The 26,159-nt window shown below is 40.4% G+C and overlaps 1 protein-coding gene across 3 annotated transcripts in view; it reads left to right on the top strand.

Annotated features, from left to right (window-relative positions):
* The first annotated feature begins 12,371 nt into the window (after positions 1-12,371).
* Positions 12,372-26,159, top strand: part of PLCL2 (phospholipase C like 2) — a 102,922-nt gene continuing 89,134 nt past the window's right edge. The window contains exons 1-2 of one of the 3 annotated variants that reach the window (XM_039390612.1): positions 12,372-12,583; positions 13,780-14,326. In XM_039390612.1, the coding sequence (XP_039246546.1) occupies positions 14,009-14,326 (318 nt within the window). In that variant the 5' untranslated portion in view covers positions 12,372-12,583; positions 13,780-14,008. Of the gene's footprint in view, positions 12,584-12,678; positions 13,070-13,365; positions 13,448-13,779; positions 14,327-26,159 lie in introns of those variants that run through there. The other 2 variants (XM_027723810.2, XM_039390613.1) reach the window with 2 other exon arrangements.

Raw genomic sequence — 26,159 nt, 5'->3', positions numbered from 1 at the left:
CATACTTTGGAAAGAGAAATGTTCCTTTTCTCTTAATATGCATTCTTGAATACTTTTTGAAGGTGTGTTCTCCTTAGAATAGTGCATTTGTAGTGTTGTAACAAAACAAATACGCAGAAGTGTTTTGAACGGATATTCTTAAGAACTGTGAATGGTCACGAACATATATTTTCAAAGCCAAAATGCTCTGACAGTTTCTGAATTACTGAAGTCCTAGGTATCGTAATAAAAACAATCAACAAGCAATAGATTTGCTGAGTCAAACAAACAGTCACGAAACAAAAACAGAAAATATTTTAGCTGAAGTTCAGTCTGGCCATTGCTTCCTGTTTTACAAGCAACAGAAAGTCAGCATAAAATCAAGGCAGAAGAGATTAGTTCATAGGAACCAGTTTAACCTTTGGCCAAGCTCAGACAAAGTGCTCAGGAGGGTTTTAACCGGCTGGGTTAACGTGTTGTTCTGTGATGCCTCCCTGGCTTCCTGCTGCCGACCAGTGTCAGAGGCAGACGGTCTTTTTGCATGGCCTTCCTCACAGTAAAGCGAGCAGGAAGTGCCGAGGCAGTTTATTGCTGCAATATTGTTTTGAGAAGTGAAAAGGGTTGTGTAGCCCAAGTGTGATTTGAGATAGTCTTCAAATTTCAAGGTGTTAATTTGAATAGAAGTGGATGTAACTTTTTTTTTCTGGCAGCTAGTTAAACTCAGAGGCTTTGTAAACCTTGTTGGCTTTATTTCGTGCTGAACACCAGTATGATAGGAAGGAGGAGCTACACATCTTTGGACTGTGATCACTTCACTGATTAGTGTGTACTGGAAAAATTAAGGTCAGAAACAAACTCCTCCGTAATAACCTTCTGTGGCATTCAACTGGTGGCAGAGTTCACGGGCAGGACAAAGAATGCATAAAGAAGATGATACCCTTCAAATTGGTGTGTTAGCTTTTCACATTTCTTCTTCTATAACAACTTGAAGATCATAAAAAATGTAAGTAAATAAGTAATAGAAAATTCTTAGTTAGGATCTCACTGATTAATATTTCCTGTTTACTTATATAGGTAATGTATACATATCAGGACCAAGAAGACATTTTTCTCTAATAGAAAACCTTGGAATTTTTGCTAAAATCATCAATCTAAATTATTTCATGGAAGTCTGAAGGAAGCCAGAAGATAAGCCCTGCTGTTCTGGTTCCACAATCATCTCACTTGTTAACAAATTAATTTATCCTAGTAGAGTGGTTCACTGAGATCTTAAAGCCTTGTTGTCAGTATGTCCCAGCAGAAGCAGGTTATTTTGGAATATAAGTAAGTGCCACACAGGGCTGGACTTTCCTATGAGGCCTCAGAAAAAGTGTACCCTCTTTCCCTTCTGTGCTTGGTACCTCCAAGAAAGAACCTGTAAGTGACCACAAAATCTCACTCTTTGTGAATTTCTGTTAATGATGCTGTATAGGAAAAATGCACCAGTAATGAGGGCAGACAGCCATTCAGTGAATGTAGAGGAAGAATAAAAACTAAGTCTGAACTGTGTCTCACATCATTTAAAAATCGACTTACTGGATTAGGCAAAGAAGCAACATTCAGCTTCCATGCTGCAATACTAGCTTATGATTAGAGAGGCAACATAATGCTGAGGTATCTTGATATTCTTTTTCCATCAAAAATGCTAACAAGTTTGGGGTCTGGTCATTTGCCCTGTTTTAAAAAAAACACTCCCTCACAAACATGCAGGAACTAGCATTGCTGCAAGTGTTTGCCAGAGCCAGAGAGCAAAAGAGGGGAGACAGAGACTTAGCCATTCTCTGGGGGGCAGGTGTGAGGTCACACTCAGACCCTTGTATGTCCTATCCTTGCAATCTCAACACACCAAAACACAGCAGGAAAACACAACAGTAATTAGAAATACCTTATACTTACTGGGAGTAATCATATACCTTTTCTGTGGGGTTGGATTGAAATTTGCTACATTAATTATTCACTGAATATAAACTTGCTTATTTCAAATAATCTGGAGGGCAATTATTATTGCGCAAAATATTTGTGCAATAATAATAATTGTGTATGATCTCATGAAGGGTTCAATCATTCAAAGTGCTGAATAGTCTGTGTCCATCAAGCAAAATATTTCAGGACAGGTTTAGCTTTACACAAGTAAGTAGTCCAATTGACCTCACTAAGGCCACTCATCTACTTAAATGTCAACATGTATCTAAGTGCTTTCCTGGATTAGGGCCAGAACATTTTGTCTTCTGTAAGACAAGGTCCTAAGAAAACCTGTTGCAAATGACTGTAGTCTGCAGAGTCCCAGAAAAGAAAAGTAAAAAATAAAAAAGGACAGTTTCACATTATAATATAACTGTTCATTTATTTAAGGATTATAGTTTATCATTAATGATTGCCATTACTGCAGAACAGGACTATTGCTATATAAAGGCAGCAATACTAGGGAATGGAAAGGAAACATGATTAAGTACTTGAAACATGGAATAGACCTGAAAAGCAGAGGGACTTTGACAGAGATCATGATTAACTTATTAGTGACTCAGAGTTACAGGGTTTTTTTGCACTCATTTTGCAGTAGGGGACTATTTTGTGCGTTACTACTTCTGGAGTCCCAGCAATGGAGCTTGACAACCAGCGTGCCTGAGGGACTGAGTACAATCTTTCCCTCCTGATCCTTATCTCTCTGGAGGGTCCAAAGTCCATGAACTGCAGCCCACAAAGGTCCATTGTAGATGATTGCTCTTAGCAAAAAATGGAAAAATCTAAGTACAAGTGATCCTCTCTACCTTGATGAAAGTGAATATAAGGTGAGCCCAAGCATGTCACTATGAATCAAATAGAATTCCCTTCAGGGTAGCTAATGTAGATGTGGTTTGCAGGTCATACTCTCAGTTGGTGTGGCCAACCTAGCCTCATGCTCATATTAGTAGACAGAGAGTTTTTAATTTATGTGTTGAATTTCTAACTGCTGCCTTTGTACAAGAAAGAAATGTCCTGTATGTAATTTTTCTTAGTTCAAAGCATGATAAAGAATGCCCTGAGAGCCCTAAGATACAGAACAAAATACAGATATTCAGATAATTTCTGTAGTTTCAATTAAGTCACAGATAATAAGATGTAAAATATGTAATGTCATGCTGCTGCCCAGCACTTTATGCTGGGCATAACTGGGAATAACTGTCCTCCTGTTTTTATTAGACTGGCTTTTTGCCAGCCTGAGAACCAAGGAACCCATATATCAACTACACTATATATCTGACTGTACATACTTCCACACACAGCCAGCACTACTCTTTAGGCTAAGGTAGAGCAGAAGGGAGGCTACAGCTAATTATAGTCTGCGTTTGAAAGGAAGGCAGAATGTAGAATAGTATGTTTTAATACTTGGTGATTTGTAATGGTCAAACTGTTGTGTTGAAGTGTACAACCAAGATGGAAGCTTTGATTTGCCTGTCAGATACTTCACAGAAATTTGTGCTAGTGAACTGAGAGGTCAATCTTTAACTACAAGTTAGAGGAAGAATTACTATGGGGTATATCTGTATATCTTGCATTACCCCTATTTAAATTTAAAAATATACTGGACAATTTCAGGAAAACTAGTTCACATATAACGAAACAGTCTTAATGCCTTAGGTTAAAGATTTTTCTTCCACTGAATTAATTTTGGATTCCCACTGGATTTGTAAGTCATTCACATATTAAAATCTTAAGTTGATTCCAAAACCCAGAAATTCAAATGAAGTACCTATTTATGGAACCTACAGTTTTTCTGGCCAATTTTTCTCTTTTCCTTGAGTAACTAATTTTTACATTTACAACTAGTATTTGTGAGCTGTTTTCCATGCTTGATACTGGGGAGCAGTGCAGTACATTGTTCTTTAGCTTTATTCGCTCCTTTCACGTAGTTTGTCTTGCTGGAAACATCTACTTCATCTGCTTCATGTAACTTCATCTATTTTTTTTCCAGAGCACAGCTTTGTATTTTATTGGGAAAACCAAAGGATACTCACCACAGAATGGAGAAACAAAGAAAATAGTTCGAAATGTTACAGGGTTTGTGTCCGTACTCATGTGTATGTGTGTCCATACTCATAATCCAGGAATCATGCTGATAAGCAATGTGAAACAAAGCATTATTAATAATTCAACAAGCTAGATAAAAAAAGAAAAAGCCAAAGAAACTGGTTTTTTCTTCCAGATGAACAATGTTTAAGCATTTTAGGTGCCTCTTCAGTCAGAAGGAATTGCTGAAATCAGCAGAATTGAAAGTTCTGAGATAATTGGTCAAAAAAAGAACTGAACTTAGTTCTGAGGAGTTGGGTTAAACACATCTGCATCTCTAAATACCCAGGGAAGTTTTGTAAGGTTTTAAAAGATATGAAGTTAAGTAAATCAGTCCCTGAATTTTTTTGCTAATTTTATGTTAAAATGCTGTACTTAATGAAGATTGAGATGATTTTCCTTTCATTGACACCATCACCCTTTGCACCTGTACAGAATCATTTATGAAAAATGGCTGTTTTTATTATAGTATCTCTTACTTGAGACTTCAAATCAGATTAAAGTGTATAAGGTGCCTTAAAATAATTAAAACAAATGAAAAAAAAAGAGATGCAGAGTGGTAGAAATCAGGGTAGCCAGTGGATGTATGATGGTGAATATTTTTGGCACACATAGTGCTTCAGTTCTTCACTGATCTTTTTCCTAAATTCCTTCTAGCTACACATATATGCACCAGAAGACATTTTTCTAGGGAAGGACATTCTGAAGAAAGATGATCCAGTGCTCAGGAAGAGGGTCAGAAATTTTGGAGATCCCGGTTCCTAAATTACCCAGAGAACGTCTATGCGGTCTTCTGCAAGTAGATGCAAGATCACACTGTTTGTATTCCAAGCAGGATGGCTAAGTGCCAGCTCAGAACTGGACAATGCCATATATTTATACATTGTCAACAGCAATGAGCCTTGATCTTGACTGGGGCCTTTAGTCTTCTCTGTAATGCAGATACAAATATAATTAGTTTAAACAATATTAAAATCAGTAATCTGATCTTATTTTTCATAGATATGGAAATAAATGTTCTGTTTCTTGCTTAGGAAGAACTTAGGAACTTAAGGGGAAAAAAGAGAGAATTTAAAATGCAGCAACCCTTCCCCCCCAAAGTAACCCTTTTCCCCAGAAAGTGACTTTAAGTATTGAAATGACTAATGTCAAATAGCCAAGAATGCATTTAGGTCTCAGCTGCTTCTGCTGGACAAAATACATATGGAACATATCAATGGTGGTAATGCAGTCTGAAAGAGAAAATCTCTTCTGTAGCCTGTGTCTGTTACTTCCTCGTTGTATGTGAATGTGAGGAGCTCTTGCATTCATAATCATTCCATGTGATTGGTCTTGTTTCCTTCTTCCCCTGTACAGTCATACTCCTTGACAACTAAGTCAAGGAGTATGAATTCTTTGAATGTTATTGTAATATTATATTTCAAAACATTCTTTGCAATAATATATTTTTTCTTCCATCTGATCAATCTTGTTTAATTTCCTTCTGTCCTCTTCTGTCTTCAAATCTGTTTCCAATTCCAGTGACTAACAGTTCTTATTCTTTTTCTCCTACCATTGCTTTCCATTTACCAATGCCTTGGCTTTATGCCCCTCTCTAATTTTCACTTGCCCTTTCCTTCACTGTTCACTCTTTTATTTTTTCCTGTCACTATATTAGTGCTATGGAATATGATGACAGTAATCCTGAAACTTGTTATAAGTAAATGTTAAGAGGTTTTACCATTACGTTCTTTTGTCCTTCTCTGCTGTCTCTTTTCATTAATTTTCTTCATTCATACTCTTTCCTTATTTACTATTTTCCTAACTTTTCTGGAGTTTCTTCTGTCCTTTGTCAGTGACTTAGAAATGCTCAGAGGATTGAACTTCGTTGTAGATTCTTATCTTAGATGGAGGAGGAAGAAGCAATTTGTACAGTGATTGCAAGAATATAGATCCCTACGGAGAGAAGAAGCTGGATGGGAGAAGGAAGGATGGAAGAATTTTTTCTGAACTAAGAGAAGTAAGAGGAGTGCTAGCTGGAACAACTTTGTTTTCACAGCCTCCTGATACATGCAGGCAAATAGGTGAGAGAATTAGAAAGTCTTCAAGTACTGTTTAGTTTTACTGGTGTCCCACTAGAGATTCTCCCTCCCGGTGACTCTTCCTCCAGCAGTATGTTACCATAGCAAAGAACAGAAGTGGGGAATTTCCTTCTGGTTTTTGGCAGTAGAAGAAATGGTGCTTTCCCCTTCAGCTGCTGTTTACTCAGAAAATGAAGTTGCTGGATATTACCACAGAGATTTTTATATATTTTAGAATTTTTTCAGTTATCTGAAATATAGGATAAGTTACATTAGTGGTCAGGATCCTGATTTTCATATATAGTTTATACAAAATATAAATGTTTCAGAGAAATTAAGAAGATTGTTATCTGCATACTGGACTCCTGTCAGTTTGTGGTAATGGTACAGTGGATGTTTAGTTAAGATCGTCTGGCCAGATGTTTCAACCATAAAGCTATTTCTAGTAAAAAAGTTTTGAATATGCATGTGAAAGCATCTACAAAGACTGCAGGTTATTAGCATTCTTAGAGCTAAAAATAAAGAACATAAATATGACTGTTGACTTATGCTTCAAAAGTTGGAAGAGTGGATAAAAAATTAAATGGTGGAATTGACTTCTGTTAAGACCCGTGCTGGTTAGTGCAACATACCAAACCTACCATCCCTATGGGACAGGAACTGATATTTATTGCTAATGTGAGCAATACGAAAATTAATGGGATTAAGGAACTGCATTACAAGCTTTAGTACAGGATACAATGTCACTGTGTTTCCTTGCAGTCTACCTGTCTTCATGTCAAACAGTATGAAAAACTATGTTCCCCATTTGTTACCAAAACTTTTTAAAATCTGTTTCAAATAATTTTGTGATTTTTTTTTTCTCTTTACCAATGCAAATGAGTATTTTTCACTGTGATTTTTCTCAAATGACTGAAAGAAATGCATTTATGTCTTGGATTATGTGAGCTTAATCAACTCCTCTCTCTACCTCTATTGTGGGCATATACTAAGAATAACATATGATTTCTTGTAATTCAGAAAAGTTGCCAGGCTAAAATGAATAATGTGAATTTTAACTGCCATGCAATAAAAGAACTTAATTCATCTTTTATATGTATATATTCCTCTTTCTGCAGTATTCTGTTGTAAGCTTTCTAACAAGACAAACTGACACCAGCCTACAGTTAACCATTTATCAGCAGAAGTGAGTATGTATTAACTCTCCTATTAAGTCCTCAAAGGTGAAGACATAACACACTGCAACTCCTACTAAGCACATGTAGACCCGGTGTTTACCTTCATGGACATGATAAAATGAAGACAATTTTAGTAGGAACTCAGTCTGTAAAAAAAAAATCAACCTATTTTATTTATTTACCCATCTATAGTGTAGAAGATGTAGTTTTCCTCAAAGGACTGAAATTGTTTAATACTCTGCTATGATGAGAATTCGCAAAGCATATAATGCTGAAATTACAAACTAAAAGCTTTGTGGTTTTTCTATGTGCAAATTTAATGAAGGCTTTTGATCACTATTAACACTTTGGTTAGTTTGCAAAAGTTTAGATTTGAAGAAGTTATAAAAACTCATTGTGGATTATTTTATTTGCATGCTCCTGTAATAATAGTCAGATTATTCAAATTATTCAAATTACAAAAATAGATGACTTATTAAATGCCTTGTGTCCCACAAGTCAAATGGCTCTGTATATACCCAGTGCTTACTAACAAATGATACGAAGGGACAAAATGAAATCCAATCCTTTGCAGAATTCTGGCTCTCAGCCCGTTTTTGTAACTTTGTAACTTCTCCTTAGAGGGCAGAGTACAACCCTAGGAGATGGTAAACACTGTATGCTCTTTTTAATGATGCATCAGAAACACTTCAAGAACAGGTTTGTTGCAATCTCTCTGGTAAAATGTGTGCCTCAGCTGAAATGTTCATGATGCAAAGCTTTTCCACTATGTCTGCCTTGCCTAGTAGAAGAAAATGCAAATTTTGCTCCATGGAAACCTTATCCAATATAAGCTCAATTAGTATTGCTACAAAATATCAGCCTTTTTAAGAGTGGCAAACTAACAGCATGCTATTAGTTTCTAATTAGCTCTACTTTCCAGTTAAGGTAACCCCAGGATCCCCAAAAGAGTTACTCAAAATTAGTGCCTCGGTCAACACTTTTGAAAAAGACTTAATTCCTAGTTTGCAAACTGAGGCCATAAGGGAGATCTCTGATTTCCCGAAAGTCCTTCCTGTCCACCCTTTAACTTCCCCTTAAAGTGTCCTCTCTTAAAAAGGGCAGGGAGGGAATTCTGTCCTTCAGTTTTTAAAGATCTTGACCTTTTTTAAACATATAAACAAAGACTCGCATTTTCATAGCAACGTGATTCAAAGCTACGTTGCAACCAATTAACCACCACAGCATGACAGTCCTAATAACAGACAGTTTAGAGAAGAACTTTTGATTTAGAAAAACACTGCTTCCGGATTCAATTGTCTGCAGTGGAAGAGTAGATTTACTGTTAAGCTCTTGTTAATTCTCAGCCATCACATCTAATAGGCTGGTAGCCAAACTAATTGGCATTAGAGATAGGATAGAGAATAAACATTAATAGGCTAAAATGTGCTTCATTTAAAAAAAAATCATCCTACTTAGAATCATAGAATATCCTGAGTTGGAAGGGGCCAACAAGGAACATCAAAGTCCAACTCCTGACTTACTCCGATACTTACCGCTAGTATAATGAACTTTCAAAAATTATAAACAAAATTACTTTCAAGTATACAATGTTAATAAATGCTTGTGGTAAACAAATCTGTCAATTTAGCCTATATTTGCCTACCTATTTTTGCTATCTTTAGTGCACATCCATACATATGCCCTTACTTGTACTGTCTGCTCTTTTTAGGTGCATAGAACACACCTGCACTTTACAGATGTTGTATAAAATAATGCATTATTTATAGCTAAACTTTGCTTTGGATTAATTATGAATCAGATTGCGACTGTAATGGGACTGCTTAAATGTGTATACTTAATTATAAACAAGTATAATAAACAAGTATGTGCTAGACTGTGACCTGAACAATCAAGTCAAGCAATTGAAATTATCGCCAGAATTGTAGAGATACTTACAATAATGAAAAGAAATATTCCAAGCAGAGATGTCAGAAAAGCAACATTCAAACAAGATAATTGCTAATTAAAGTTTTTCATGTTTGGAATAAAAAGTATTCTGTATATTAGTAATAATCTAATATTTGGCTTATTTAAACACTGGTCATTTAGTCACTAGTTTGGTGTTTTAACACAGCCTGTTTCTTAGCATGCTTCTACTGCCACACTATTTGAGTTAGAAAAGTTCAGTGGGTAGTATTAGCTTAGCTGTGGAACTCTGATATTTAATAGGATATTTTATGTAAATAGCTAATATGTGCGCATGACAGCAAGTTCTCACAGTTAAATATTGTCACAGAAGTGTCTTTTGATTCCATTATAATCCTTATTTCATTTAACAATTAAACAAATAGAGCCTGCTGAGGCCACTATTGAATAATGATAACAAAAAAGTTTCCTCACCCTTTGATCTTCAAAAAGTTGTGGCAAAGAAAGTATATGGTTTACATTGTATTACATGAACTGCTCTGGAAACCTGAGCTCACAGGGATAAACAAGGTCTCTACAGAGTAGCTCAGTCTCGATGGCCATTTCTGGGATTTGGTTTATCAGAAATGATCTGTTTTGTATATGAAAATATTTTTCAACTTAATGCATTCAAAATGCATCTGAACAAACACTCTGCAAAGGTAAGGAAGTTCTGTAAAACAGTATGGGGCAATAATAAAACTCAGTGAATGGTTGTCAGAAGAAATCTCAAATTTGAATAATTAATTATTTGCTACCTTCATCTTTCTGGTGCAACTTTTCTAGTTTAGTGTCTGACACAATGTTTTTATCAGTAATTAAATTTCAGTATTTAGAATAAGCATAGTGTTGGTACTATTATATTGATTTGCAGGCATGTGTCCTTAAGATTAGATTCAGAAGTTTTACTCATTCCTTTGTATTGAATCATCACCTTTACAGTCAAAAGTCTGGCAATGTCTGCAGGTCTTGATATCATTCATTACAGAACTGCCAAGGCTAAAGTTAAATGATTTCTTTTTCAGTGGTGTTATCTTGTTTTTATACAGGTTGGACAGATAAGCAGAGTTGAAAAGGGAGGGTTTTTTTCATCTTTTTTTTCTGAGACAGAACAGATAAAATTTTGCTAAAGGCCTTAAAACTGGTGTTCTAGTATATGCATCTTAAGTAGCAAAATGACAGAAGCACACATCTTCCTCACCAGTTTACTGGCAACACTCTGTGACAAATGATTCTAATAACATTTTGTACCTGTTGCATATAAATCTCATGCTCCAGAAGAAACAGTGATGATCTTAATGACAAAGTGTCTCCTGTAGGGATGGTTTGTGATGTCCACATATGGAGATACAATACTGAGCGTTCCTTCAATATTTAAGGCTGACTATTCCTACTTAAATGAAAGGCAAGATGTTCACGCAAAAGATGTTCAGATAAGGGCAAATGGTAAAATCACTGTATTTCCAGCTAATGGAAGACACAGACTTTGGCTCTTTCAGATCTTAAGTTTAATATTAATGCCCCTCGGTGTTTACTGCCTAAATCCTGCAAATGTCTAGGTTTTCATTTAACCTTAAGCCTTGTTAATAGTTTGATTAAAATTGGGACCATATATGAGTGATGTAGCAGTGTCAGGTTCTGAATTTCGTTTACCCACTACAAATGATACTGAATAAGTAATATCCTCCAAATAGCTTCATACTTTCTTCCAACCTGGATCATAATTTATGGTCCTTTTTCACTGCAGTAACAAACACCATTGTCCAGAATATTGTCTGTGAGTCAAGGACCAGAGATCAACAGTTTATTATATGTGATTATTATGCACCTGAAGCAGATTTATTTTGCAGGAGTGGTGTGGCATTTCCATGACACAAACCTGAGTAGCTTCCTGTATCTTAGTTCCTAGACCTCTCACCTCAATGGTGAGTTGTTTGGTCCTTTCCTTGCTTCCAAGATGACTATTTAATAACACCCATGAGCAGATTACTGCTAAACTGCAGTGGCATTCCCAGTTGTGCTCCATCTTCTTTCTGGCCCAGTGTCTCTTGGTTTCCTTTCTATAGCGTGGCACATCTTCCCGAGGAAAACACTCACACCAGAACCAGTCTATAAGTTGGCAGCTTTTTAAATGGCAGTGGGGACACAGATGTGAACCCCTTCAGGAAGAGGACATTGAAATAAGGGCTCTCATGCTCCAAGTGATCTAATCAGTAAACACTGTGGCTCTCAGTGTTTTGGAGGAGTGAGCTGTCTCTTTGTGTTCCGAAGGAGAAGATGGAGGTGCCTCCCCTTTGGAGACAGCTCAAGGCAGTGGGCCACCAAGGTATGGTGACACTGCTCTGCAGTCCATGGTAAAGCCCTGGAGCCAGGGAACAGGACTGAAAATGTACCCTTTACTCCAGTGTTTCCACCATGATACTCTGCACCAGCACACTGCCTTATTTTGGGTATCTAGGTGTCTGACCTCTGGCACCAAGGCTCCAGACACAGCGATCTTCAGAGGACAAATGGGGGAACCTAAAAGAAAAGTGTAGTGCTTTCGTTCAACTATAATTCGAGTCGCGCTCTTGCATTAAGCACTTCAGTCAAATGCTGAAGGTCAGATGGTGTGGGCTATCTTAGGTGTCTCTTTGCTCAGCGTGACTCTTTGCACTCCTATTTATGTGATTCTCAATTTTGCCTGTGCTCTCAATGTCTCCCTGACTGACTCAACTTCTGAATTTCAAGCAGAGGGCCAAGTGCCTGAACGGAGGCATTTCATTTTCCTTTATTCGACTTAATCGTGAAATATTAAGTTCTTGCAATATGCAGCCATGTCAAGAGGTAAAAATAAACATGTAGCGCTCTGAATTATTTCTCGTACACCAAGTCCCTCCTGTTTGTCTCACAGCAAACCTAAACGAGTGTAATGGGGTATATGAGGGCTCTCCAGCCGTGCTTGCTGTGTTGTGGACACAGGGCAACTCAAGTTACAGTTTCCGTTAAGCTTTTAATATTCCAGCATTCCATCACCTTCGTTCCTTTATTAAGTAATGGCACTAACTGGGCTCTCATCGGGCTGTGAGCTGCCGGCAGGGCGCAGGAACGCTCGTTGTGCTGCCGCCCCCCGCCCTTCCTGCGCGCCCCGGCGGCCGCGGCCCCTCGGGTGGGCAGGGCGGGTGAAGGGCGCGAGGCCGCGACAAGAGGGGTGGAAGGAGTCTTCGCCCGGGCCGGAGAGGAGCGCGGAGTGGAGGATGCGCCGGGCGCGGGGAGCCGGAGAGCGGGCTCTTTTGTGTCAGCCCGGAGCCCGGGCAACAGGCGCAGGACGGGAGCGTGCAGAGGAATCCAGCGGTGAGCGCGGGGCGCGGGAAGGGGCGGGCGCGGGTCCTGCCCTCCGGCGGAGCGCCCCCGAGCTGCCGCAGGGGGGTGCTGGCGGCGGGGCCGCCCAATCCGCGCGGGGCCGGCCCCTGTGACTGGCGGCGCCGGGGAGGGGGGCGAGCCTGGATCGCTCGCTCTGCCTTCCCCGGAGAGTTTCCTCGCGGGGGCGGTCGGGACTGCTTCTCCCCTGGGCTCTGCTGGTGTTTTCCCGCTGTTGCCGAGCATTGGGCCGGGGAAGGCGGCGGCGGCGGCGGCGGCGGCGGCGGCGGCAGCGGCAGCAGCAGCAGCAGCAGCAGCAGCAGCAGCAGCAGAAGCAGAGAGCGAGGAAAGCAGCCACATGAATCAGTTTCTCTCTGTATCCGGCTCCGGGCAGAGGCGGCGACCATAGCGGGGAGGAGGGGAGAGGGGGAAAAGCGGCTACTGCAGCGGCGGCAGCCGGGGGCTCCCCTCGCCGCCGAGGTGGGTAGCGGGGCCGCAGCGTGCGGGAGGGGCGGTGCGGTGCGGGGGCACCGCGAGTAGCGGTGCGGGGTCCGGAGGTGTCTCTGCCCCGGCCGGCTGTCGCCGCTGTGGGGCGGCTGGATGTCGGCGGGCAGCGGGAGGGAGGGGACAAAAGTTGCTGAGGGCGACTGGGGGCTGCCCCGCGGGGCCGCGGCGGCGCTGCTCGCGTTCCGCCGCTTCTTACTGTCGCCCGGGGTCGAAGAGAGTCTGCGACGGATCGTCCCCGCCGTGGGTGGGACGGGCTTCCCCCCGGGCCGGGGCCGGAGGGTTTGGGGCGTGTTGTTCTGCAAGTTCTCTTTTCGCTCCCGCTTCAGGGATTGTGGGTGTCGCTGTGTCAGGGTGAGAAAATACCGCCATCAACGCCTCTCGCTTTCCGCGGCTGAGCAGCCCCAACGGCGTAGTTCCTCCGGTCCCCTCCAGCCTCCCCCGCCCCGCGGGGGCCGGGGCGGGCCGTCCCCTCTCCCCGCGGCGGGGCTGCGCTCGCTGCCCGCCCGGTGCCCCCGCGGCGGGTCGCGCCTTTTCCCCCGCGGGGCGCCCGGCGGGGACCCCGCGCAGCCCCTCTCCTCCCACGCGCGCTCGCGTGTGCGCGCAGGGCAGCGCGCCGCGGTGCGACGCTCCCCCGCCTCGTGCGAGGGCAGCCTGTCACGTTTCGTCTCCTCTTCCCTCCCCAGGTGCTGCGGGACTGGTGCTCGCCGAGCCGCCACCGACACATTTCGTCCGTCCCCCCTCCCCTCCTGGAGCTACGCGGCCTCGGCTGCCAAATGCGCGGAGGGGAGAGACTTTGGCTCAAAATCCCCCGATCGTAAATAGAGAGAAAGCGGAAGGAGAGCCACCGCCGAGCGGCCGCGGGAGGAGGGGAGGGGGGCAGCGGCGGTGCTTCTGCCGTAGCCAGGGAGGCTGATGGCGGAGTTTGGCAGCGGTGGCGGCACCGGCGGCGGGGGGCTGCCCTCCTCCCCGGGGCCGCTTCAAGGGAAGGTGGCCTTCAAGGCAGGAGATGGGGAAGGAGGAGGAGGCGGCGGCGGCGGCGGTGGGAGATCCCGCTTTGACAGTGCGGGCAGCCGGGTCTCCAACGGGGACTGTGCACAGCCGGGAGCCGGCGAGGAGCCGGGATCAGCTCCTCCTGCAAGCCCGGAGAGCAGCAGCAAAGAGAAAGGATTTTCCACCAGTCAACAACGAGAAGGCAAACCCGGCATCCCCCGGAGGAGCAGCATAATTAAGGTAAGAGCTCTTGCTTCTCCCCATCGGGGTCTTGGGTCTTTCTCTGTGACAGGGGCAAGGAGATGCAGGCGATAGATTTAGCTCACAGAGCCTTGGCTCTAGATGAAAGGACAGGCGGCTTTTTTCTTTCTCTTCTTTTCCTCTCCCCCTGTGGTGAGGAGACTTGATTTTTCCTTTGTCAGAAGTGGACAACAGTGAGAGGATAGCTTTGTATACATCCATGCCTGGGGTGGAGGACATCGTGCTTTGAGATTTATTAAAGCAGAAGGCTCTAACTCCTCTTAGAAAAGGCGAGAGAAACTAGCTGGCTTGTGATAAGACAACATGGGCACCAGCCTGGCAGGGAAAGATGTGAATTGCACAGTATGCTTGTTATTTGGGATGCACCTGTGCAGAGCAATTTTGTGGCTCCATTGGCTTGTGTGTGTGACAGGCACACAGCAGGTGATGAGAGATTCAGGATCTCATTGGGCTGGGGGTGGGAGAAGGTAGAATAGGGAACATTCTTCTTGTTAAAAGTGACAGCTCGTTTAGCAGTAGGCTGTGTTGTACTTCACTTATAGAAACATCTTTATTTATACTTAGCTCTCCATATTCTGAACGCTAGTGTTTCAGTTTGAAAAGTAGGGGGAGCATCAATGGTAGAATGTAGCTTAGGCAAAAAAGGAATGGGATTGGGTTTTTTTAATACAGTTATTTTTACAAGTGAAGTTGTTCTCTTTCCTTGCATCTACGGTTCCTGAAAGATGTTTTGGGTCGCCTTTCCCAACTCCAGTGAAAAGGTTGAGAGAACATAGAGAAATTGCTCCATTGGTATAATAGCTGTACTAGCTGTAAAATGAAGCACAATTTCAAGTACTTAAGATCCGAGTTTAATCAAGATCAGCTAGACCTACATTAAGCTAGATGTTTTCTTAGATATTTATATACTTCCAAAATCAGCTGTGGTGGGCTGACCTTGGCTGGATGCCAGACACCCGCCAAAGCTGCTCTATCACTCCCCCCTCAGCTGGACAGGGGAGAGAAGATGGAGAAAAGATAGAATGAAAGGCTTGTGGGTTGAGATAAGGACTAGTAGAGATCCCTCAGCAATATACTTGACGTGGGGCAATTAATGTATTACCAATCAAATCAGAGTAGGATGAGAAATAAAACCAAATTTTAAAAACACCCCCCCTTTCCAGCAGTGCAGGGGGACAGGCGATGGGGGTTGCGGTCAGTTGTTTCAGCTTCTCCTTCCTCCTCGGGGGGAGGACTCCTCACACTCTTCCCCTGCTGCATCGTGGGGTTCCTCCCGTGGGAGGCAGTCCTCCACGAATTTCTCCAACGTGAGTTTTTCCCACAGGGTGGGTGCAGCTCTTCATGAACTGTTCCTGTGTGGTTCCCCCGCAGGGTCACAAGTCTTGCCAGCACACCTCATCTGGTGTGGGCTCCTCATTTTCCATGGGTCCACAGGTCCTGCCAGGAACCTGCTCCAGTGTGGGATTCCCACAGGGTCACAGCCTTCTTCAGGCATCTGCCTACTCTGTCATGAGGTCCTCCACGGGCTGCAGGCGGATATTTGCTCCACTGTGAATCTCCATGGGCTGCAGGCTGCCTGTTTCACTGTTGTCTTTACCATGGGCTGCAGGGGAATCGCTGCTCTGGCACCTGGAGCACCTTCTCCTGCTCCTTCTTCACTGACCTTGGTGTCTGCAGAGTTGTTTCTCTTGTATATTGTCCCTTCTCTCTCTGACTGCTATTGCTTCCTTCCCCCTTCCTAAATCTGTTATCCCAGGGCACTACCATGGTCACTAATGGGGCCAGCCTTGGTCAGCCTGGAGCTGACTGGTATTGGCTTTGTCGATCACGGGGGAAGACTCTAGCAGCTTCTCACAGAAGCTCCCCACATGGCCTCCCTGCTACCAAAATCTTGTCACGGAAACCCAAGACATTCCACCTCTTGCCTCTGTGAATTACGTATTTAAGGATTGTCATTAAAATCCACATTCATCACACAGTCTTCACAAACTTCAGTCACGTCAACAAAAAAAGAATTCCCCCCACCAAAATCAAAACAACACCATCACAACACCAAACAAAAGGGGACAGTTTGCACACACAATCCACCCCTTGTCTCTTCACCACAGTTAGAACAGAAATTTCACACAATCTGTGTTTTACCTGTTACCTCTGTTGTTCTGATGATTGGATGATAGAAAAGCGTGTGGGATTTCAAGACTAGTAGTGTATGGAAAGTTGTGTTACCGTCTCCTGAACCTTGCTGTAAAAACGAAGGGGAGGCAAGGGCAGTGAGCAGTGGAACACAGTTGACAGCCTGCACCCACCCTTCCTGTTTGAGCAGTGATGCTGGGCGTGTACGTGTGGTGTGTATGTGTGTGTGTTAAAGAAATTACAACAATGGACAAGGGGCAGCCGAGCTTGGTTTTGGAATGACTTAATATTTGCTGGATTTGCCAGTGATTTTTTTTACAGGTCTGATACTTATTAACACTGTTTTGTTTCCTCTGTGGTAGCCCAAGAAAGACAGAAGTGTTATTTGCAGTGTATATCATGCCACTGTACTACTTTGTAGCGTGTGATTTAATTATACAGCAACCTTCTGCCTCTGGGGACCAGGCAAGGTCGCAGAGCCTAGGGATTCATGATATACTAAAATCAAGAAGCATGAGATAAGGAAATAGGTTTTGAATTGCATTTCATGCATACTCGAATCAAGGTTCTTAGTTTCTACAGAAACGGTAGTGCTTTGGAATAAAAAATTGTTCAACTTTTTGCTGTTATTACCAATGAATACCATTTTGCAGATGTGAACAGTGATCTGTTTAGCAGCCAAGAACCGATTACTAAAACTTTGTGTTATCATTTGAATAATTATCACGAGTGGAAAAATGTGACAACATTACATTTAAAGTTGTGCGGTCCATATTTATTTCAGATATGACTGTTAATACTTCTGGGAAAAATCAGTTGTCTTCATATATTCTGAATATTATTCTACCTGCTTAGTTCAGCAGTTCACAGGTGGTTTGAATTCGATTGTGCTGATGTCTGGTTTTCTTTATGAAACCTTTTGGAACATCTGGCACAGGTAGTAAACCTTAAGATGCTTCTTGCCTGCTCTTACAGTCTGTAAACAGAGAGGAAAAAGTAAAATGTCATATATTTTTGAAAAATGTTTTAATAATTTATATCAGGAATGTAAAACTGCTCTTAAAGAAGATACGGAGTAAGCTCAGGAAACAGGTCTGTTCCATGCAGGTGTCGATTTCATCATTCATGCAAAACATGACATTGTTAGTTGATCCGTAAAATGCACCTTTATGGAAAATCTAATACTTTAAATGTTGTGTCTGCCGATTACTGTGTGGGCTTTTGAGTCGCAAACAAAAAAATTGACATTTGAATGAAGTTCCAGTTCAGATTAAATTCTTATAGAACCACATGTTTGTGCATGAAAATCAGGAGCAGAGATATGTATTTTATTTTGGTTTCAGTCTGTGCTTCCATTGGTCGTCTATTTTCATAACTCTGAGAAGAGCACTTGCTGCCTTTTTTCCCTTTCCGTTCTTACTTGCAGTCTCTGTTCTGTCTCTTTTTCTGGTAGCTCTATATTTTTTTCTGTCTATTTTTATTAATTTTGTGTGCCTTCATCAATTTGTCTTTTTCTTGTTTGATACAAGATGATATATGAGTTTGAAGTGTCACCTAGGATGATGAGAGGTGGTAGGATTACTACTACTGGAAAAAACTAATACAATCTTCATACATAGTAGTTTCCTTGGCCTTTCACTAATATATAAACTGTGTTTAGGCTGAAAGGATTAAAGATTGTACTCTTCATTTCTAGTAATTTTTATGGAATAACCTATTTCATTGCTTGCCTTTGAACCAAATTTGAGGGCTAGGACCTACATACCTGTGTTTATACTTTTTCCCTTTCTATTCCTTACTCTCTGTATTTATGAGATTCTGATTTTTCAGGAGGTGGTAGTGATGATATGTTGTGCGTTCATGGGAATTAGGCTCTCAGCTTTCTGATTTGTGAACTAATTTATGTGCTACTTATTTGAATGTAGTGGGTTTTGTGGTCAGTGTTTTATTTTTCCCTAGTGTTTTCCTTGGTGCAACTAGCTATGGATTCCTATTATGCAATTTCCTACATTTCCTATAATACTCTGTAAAATGAATTTACATCTTTCAGTTCAAAGTGGATTTAAGCATCTTGTGAACTTTTCTTAGCTGTTCTGACAGTTGGCAGTGAGCTTGCTTTATTTTTGTGTGAGGTTCCTCCATGCCTCTCTTCGGGAGACTTTGAGGTGGTAGGCATTTGAGAATCTTTAAGGCAGCAAATGACTTGTGGTGTATGGGTATGTTTCCTCAGAGCTGCTTGCTTCCAGGGGTGTCCAGTAAATGCTTACAGAACCTCTTGGTTTCTCAAAGCTATAACCCTAGACAGAGAGAGATCCAGGAGGACAGATATGTCTTTATTAGGAGACAGGTTCCAGTAATAAAATGAGAAGAGAGACACTTAGGAGAGACTGCAGTTATTTAGGAAGACAACACAGAGAAATATGTGGAGAAAGGTGGCTTTGGCATTCTGTGAGCAGGAATGTTTTTATCAACATGTGTGTGGAAGCAAAGTCCGGGGTGTTTGTTTTCATATACCAATGCTGATCTCAGTACTGGCCAATAAATTTCTTGGCTGATAACTTAAACAAATTTGTATCTCTCTTTTTTATTCTGGGTATAAAGTCAAGCTTTCATTTTGGAAAGTCATACACTTGCTGAACATTGTCAACTCCTGAGTTTCAAAGTCTGTGAGAAGAGAGCAGCCAAATTTAGCAGATAGATCTTCAAGGGTTTAATTTTCATCAGAGCTTTGCTTTTAAAACTAAACGTGCTTATGTCTGTATCTTTCTGTCACATACAGCATATACATCAAGATCTTTTTTTTTCTTGTTGTAATACCAGTCTATGTTACTATCTTGTTCAATCTTCTGTGATCTTTAGTTCATACTGTATACCTGTTTGTATCAGGTGTACAAAATGTGAAATATGGAGAATGTTAGTTAGTGTTTTCTACCACTATGATTGTTTTAAAGGCTTTAACAGAAAGCCTTTTGTGTTCATGGCAAACTCTAAAGTAGCATTTTCAGTAGATTTAGATTCTCTGCAGTCCTAAATTACCTTAGCCACAATGGCATGTTTGCAAGTCTTTTTGGAGGCCCAGGAATAGATCATACATATTTGGCTTTGGAAGTTTAAAGCATATGAAATTACCTGATTTTCAGTCATCTTTCATATTGCAAATATTCCTGCAGGGAGATTTTTTTAATGTATTTATATGTGCATGCATTTATACCCAAGTAACTTCTTACTTTGTCACACATTTGCAAGTAAGCTTGATTGAGCAGTTATACTCCCAAAGGTGCTAAGGCTCTTTAAGTTCAAAGAAAACAGCCACAGAGAAGAAAAAAGGAGAGAACTAACTAGGTATTTTGTTTCCTCATGCTCTTTCCCCTTGGAAACAGAATGCTACATTCTCATCTGAATTCCTAGTTAACAGAAGATCTGTGCTTGTGAATGTGCCAACAGTGAAAGGTATTTTGCCCAGAGCACATGTGCTAATTGACACCAAAATTGATAGCACAAAAAAAAGCATATATTTAGGAAAGGAGGCTGTGATAGTTGAGCTGTCCCTACATCTGACCTTGGACGGCTATTCAATCAGACAACCAAAGTAGTTTTTCTGAGAGGCTGTTTCTGGGTGTGTTTTTGTCTGTTTCTTAGTTTCCTCTTGTTGATTTGTTGTAGCTCTGTCTCATCTCTGTGGTTTGTCAGATAGTATGAGAGACCTGAATAGCTGACTGCAGCTCCATGAATCCTGGAGCTTTCTTTTAGAGGATGCTGTCTCTGTGATTTGTTGGGCTCTTAGCTAGACTATAGAAGATGACCAGCACCTATCTGTATTTGTATTCATTCTCCTTTGTCCTCTACTACTGATTGTGTACTGGTTTCCTAATTTTTAAAAATATAATCTATATTTTAAAAGAATACTTAACACCAAAACAATCCTAAATTATATCTTCTGTGATACAAAAGCTGTAAACCTTAGGTATTTGCATAGAGTATCATGTATATACATTACACAGAGGTATCAGGCAGTTTACTACTTGTTAACAGCGACCCTGAACTGAGATGTGTGATGGCCACTGAGTGGGTATGTTGTGCATTGCATTTGGTATATATTTTTCTTTGCATTAGCAGTTTCTGCGGACTGCAGTAATCAGAGTTTTATTTGAATATATGTAACACAAAAAAAATAAAAAGGTGTTTGTAGAAATGTATACATGTGGATACTTGCTTTATGCAAGTTCAGTATGTCATTTAGTTAGCTTATGTACTATAGCCCACGAAGATAAAGTATTTTTTCCAAAAACTGACTTGGAGCAGGAGCTTAATTTGGATGAATTTAGCTTTTCTGACTTCTCTTCTGGAAGAGCTTATCTGTCTATTTCTGTTGACTGAGTAAAGAGCTTGGCTAGTGTGAATTATAGCGACTCCTTCACCCCCTACTCCCACGAAACCTTAGACTATCCACAAAACACGTTCAGTCTGTTCAGTGGTGAAAAATTATTTAATGGCATTTAAAGTCATTATGAATACTTGATGAGTTTTTTACTTATGCCTGTTGTCAGGCGTGATCAAAGATACGACTATTAGTTTACCCTATTTTTAAACTAGGAATTAGAGCAGTGGTCTCCTGTTCATGGCTCACAAATAATTCATTGCTCCCATGATTTGATTGCATTCATGGAAAATTAAAAGAGATTTAAACATAGACTGACAGGAAAAGTTAATTGTGTAGTTTCCCAGCCTTTGCTGGTCCATGGGTGATATTGCCATCAACTTTTGTATTGGTTGCATTGACTCTATTAGGAAAAACCCTTAAATAAAATTTGCTAGTTGTCAATCTTTAAGGGCCAAATTAAGTTGAAATACATATTGTAATACTAGTACATGGATTCTAAATTATTTGTCTTTGCCTACCTGTGTGGGATTGTGCTCAAAATTCAGAAATCTAAATATAAACAGAATAACAGGTAGATTTTGGGGGAGGAAAGGTGTATAGTAATTTATGTTTAATATGCACAGACAAGAGGAAAATATGAGAAAAATCAGCAACATATATGCATTGAAGAATGTTAAGAAATAGGGCTGGAAGAGACCTCAAGAGGTCAGTCTACTCTGCTCCGCTGCTCTGCTACAGGATCAACTGTTAATAAATTTAAGTATGATGCTCTTTGTCTTTTAATCACCTTTTGTTTGTGATCCTTCTGTGCATGCTGCTGGCTGATTGTTCCTCTTTGCAATGGGCAAAAGCAATCATCTGCACAGAGTTTAAAAGCTTGTATTTGTCCTACTAAAAGCATTCTAATTATTTCAGATTATATCTTCAATTTGTCAGGTTCTTTCTGATTTTAACTTACCTTCTAATATGCTTGCAGCTCTTCTGCCTTCAGGTGAACATCCAGTTTTAACTATGCTCTCATTTCCATTATCGTGATACATGAATTTTTTCTTTTTTTGTTAAGTGATTGTAGACTATGGATTTTAAATACAAGATCAAATCCTATACTCCATAGTTAAAATAAAAATCGATTATTTATACTCTTTACCACCTGTAAATTGGGCAATATGATGTTGCAGAATCGAGTTCAGAAATATAATTTATGAGAAAATATTGTTTCTTCTAAATATTTTAAAATAATAGTAAATACAAATTTATAATATTATTACTGGATTACAGCATTGGCGTAAAAAAAGGTCCTTTCAAAGGGGCTGGTTTGTTTGTCTTCAAGGAGAGTAAGTAGTAACTGGCCTCTTTCCCTGTTTTGCAGCTGGTTTATAAAGACTATTGTTACTGTTTTACAGTTGATTTTCACATCTGGCATGCCATTTAGACATGGGGTAGTGCCATTGTTGTACTTAATTCTTCCTGTTTTAGGAGATTATGCATGAAGCAATCCTTTGGAAAGATATGTTACCTATCCTCTTGACTGCAGTACATCTCTTAATATGTACACAACCAGTTTCATTTCTAGAGATGTCTGTATAGACTCGTCTGTCCCTTGCTTCTGAATAGGAACATCCCTGAGTTCACTCACCTGTTCCCTCCTAGACACTGACCTCGCAGAACACCAGTGTTCAAGACAGTGAAGAATGCAATATGGCATGTGACTGGAAATCAGCAGTACCGAGGCTCACAGTGTTAACTGGTGCAGCCTTGGGAAAGTAAAATATCCGTGATTCATTTCTGCCTCTCCTGGGATTCTTTTTAATGTCATTTGACCCTTTGGAATAACTAATAAAATATCTCTGAGTACTTCAGCTTGTATACCATGTTCAGGGATCTTTTCAGATCCCAAACATTCATGTTCTGGAAATAAGTGCAGGCAGACAGGAAGTGTCTTTAAACAAACAAACAAACCAATCCCTTTTCAGAATGTCAACTGACAGCTTTATAAAATGAAAACTAAAATATAACAAGATATTGAGGCGGACTTCAACATTCACTGTACAAAATGTTTACTGTAATAAAAGAAACTTGTTTGTGGGCTTTATTTTGGTTTAAGAAATGGGTACCTTACAAATATATAGCAGATAATTGATATTATGTGTATTAGTGTCATGACTGCCCTAATAGCTTTGCTAAAATTGGTGAAAATGGTTTGATATTTTCTCTCAATTATGAGATAATCAGTATTGCAGAAGAAAAAGAACTGCTGCTTTTTTGGTAGAAAGCAGTTCCACAGAATTTTCAAGATCTCTTTATGGTTAAGTTTCTGTGATTATAACTTTTTTCCCCGCTATTTTCTTATCTCTTTTTTTCTTTCTTACCAGCATTACTATTTTGTTTTCACTAAAAAAAAGCAGAGCCTTTTTGTGCTTTGATGTGTTAACATCCATGTATGTGAACATATCCCCATTCTTTACTGCCCTTTTTAGTGTAGGATAGGAGAGGAAGAATGACTGAAATTCTGCAGGAGCAGAACGGTCTGCATGGGTTTTGTTTTGTGAAGCATCTCTTATGATAGAAAATCCTGGATGCTTTATATATTTCATTACCTTAGTCCATGGTGACAAAAGTGTTTGACATTGTCTGTCAACTGTTTACTCTGAACTGCAGTCCTTAAATAAAGTGTAGATGGCTGCTTATTTAAAATATATAAACTAATTTAATTGCTTAATTCCTTGTATTACCGTAGTGTAACATGGACTAAAAGGACAGGAATTCAGCTTGCTGTCAAAACTTTTGTTTAGATTTTCTTCCTATTGTTGGTGTTTTTAGGATAGGCAGTTGTTTATTGATTTTAGCTGACTCCTGTAAATGGTACAGGAAAAGGCAAGAGAGCAGCTTTTTAAACTCTACCATTCTTTTTCCTTTAGTAAATTAGAAGCAGAATGAATATCTTTCATGTACATATTGTAGGAAAAGTTGATTCAAGCTATTTCCTGAAATAATACTTACATTCATTGCAATATTCACTTGCTTACAAATACATACATTTTTGCTATAAAGGTGGGAAGAAAGTAATAGTTGGAAATAAACTGCTTCAGGAAATAGCTTGAATCGACTGAAACGTACTTTGTAGTTTTCAGAGAATGGTCACTAAATAATTTTTTTTTTTTTAGATACGTTGTTAGCAGTTTGTTGCAAAAAGCATTTCCAGTGTAAGTCCTAGAGTTCAAGACTAATATTTATGTGAAATAGTACTCTGTTTAGTCATGGCACGTTACTACCACACAGTGGAGAAAGCTAGAGCAGACATAAGTAGTTTGAGTCCGTGTAATTTTATGTTTTTCTTTCTTTTGAAGAGCCCTCAAGAGCATTATATAGCTTATTGGATGTACTTCATTTGTTGAACCCAACTCTCCGTTAATTTCTCTTTGTTCTTCCCAGTTGTAGTAGTTGCAGTGATGGGTTTCACAAGCATTGTTTGAGGCTGACATTTTTCAGCTTTATTTGTTCATCATCTTAAATAGCATGCACCTTGTGCCTCATGCTTGGTCCTTCTTCAGCGAGTGGCTGGCCTGATCTGGAATCAGCTCTGAGAGCGGTGGTGGTGTGCGAAGGCATTGAGTGCTTTCAGCTGTGAGTCTTATCTTTTTGTATTTTGTAGATTTAGAAGTAGTATGCTGTGGAAGAATTCATAAGTTTTTCGCTATCCTACTCAGCTTGGTTCAGGTTTGTGTCACCTTGTCTGTTGTGTCCACCTGCCTGTTCCTTCCATCTCTGGTCTCTCCCCATCCCTCACACAGCTTGGCCTTTTTGCTTCAGCAGTAACAGACTGGTCATACCCTGCTTTTCTTCTGTAACAGCTGGCGAAGATTCTTCTCTTTCCAGCAAAGTGCTGGAGCAGAACTCTGTGTGCTCTGTGCAGCGCTGCAATAGTTCGTGTCTGCTTGTGAATCCTCAAAAAGGAGTGGCGAACGGAATGACAGATTCCAGTGTAAGGCTGTCATCCTTCACAGGGGGTTTAAGTCCCACAGGGACTGGGGCTTGAACCTATCTATGATGAAGGCTGACTGCACAGCTTGGGGTAGATGCATCTATTTCTCCTAGTCTTCAAAAGCCGCCAGTCCTTGTGAATTTAAGAATGGTTTCCAGGGTCAGGCCAAAAAGTCCATTTTGCTCATTACGTTGCCTCCAACAGGAAGAATAAAAAAAGCCTCCTTTCCTGGCATCTGCTTCCATCTTTAAGTGATCTGAAGCTAAGATGTCTTTGTGTTTAAGCCTTAAGGGTTTTTTTCCCCCCTGTTAATTATAAAAGGCCAGTTTGACTTTTGGAAACGTTTCTCCACTGTAACATCCTAGGGCAGTTCAGCTATGAGTTCTGTGAAGAAGTCCTTTTTGTTGCCTTGTTTTACCTGGCAACCACTTACTTGTTCACCTGTTATCCCCTGGTTCTTGTGTTAGAAGAACACTCTTTTGCACAGATTAGTTAAAAGGTGTTCCTTGCATTTGCTTTATATAATTTTTTTTTCTGGGCTAAAGAATCTTGATTTATTTAGTTGCTCCACCTATTGAAGTTTTTCTTTGCATTTTTCACTCTGGTGCCCTTTTATGTATTTTTTTCCCTCAATTTTATTAATTTTTTGCAGTGCAGGACTAAAATGTTATTCCAAATGTGTGCCAGTCAAATGTGTAAATCCACTGTGGCATAATGAAGCTTTAGCAATATTGTGATACTAAGTTGGACTGTAATTTATTTATTTTCAGTGTTGTCATCATCAAAGATTTAAATGGTATCGCTGTCGCTAACTGGCAATGGAACAGTGCTGTTAAAACCTTTTGCTGAATATTTAAAACCTTCTTTATGAAGAACTGTGTAAGAATGGCTGTGCTAACCATGATACTTGGTGTTGGAAGTGGTTGCCATTAACATCTTTACAGGAGATGGGAGTTCTGTTACAAGTCTTTTAATGTGTTATAAAGTCTTTTTATGGTGCTGGTGACACAAAGTATTGCTGATTGGCACATCTGGCTTCCGGCTGTGTATTTGTTTGCCCAGAATAAAATGGCATGGACATTGCATACAGCTGAAAATTTTTTAGTAATAAAAGTGATTTCATTTTATATTAAGCTTTACATAGGAAGGATCTTGGTTGTGTATTACAGTCTGATAGTATTTTGGATGTCATAGATTTCTGAATTTTAAGGTTCTCATAGAACACGTTAATGGATTATTTTATTTCATCTTTGATTTCTTTTGCTTTTATAATGTGTGAGGCTCTTCAGGACACCTGTGTCAGAGTCCAGAAGAGC

Source organism: Pipra filicauda, unplaced genomic scaffold, assembly GCF_003945595.2.
Source record: "Pipra filicauda isolate LSUMZ 115617 unplaced genomic scaffold, ASM394559v2 scaffold84_size4826128_pilon, whole genome shotgun sequence".
NCBI lineage: Eukaryota > Metazoa > Chordata > Aves > Passeriformes > Pipridae > Pipra > Pipra filicauda.
This window is presented reverse-complemented; position numbering and strand designations above follow the sequence as displayed.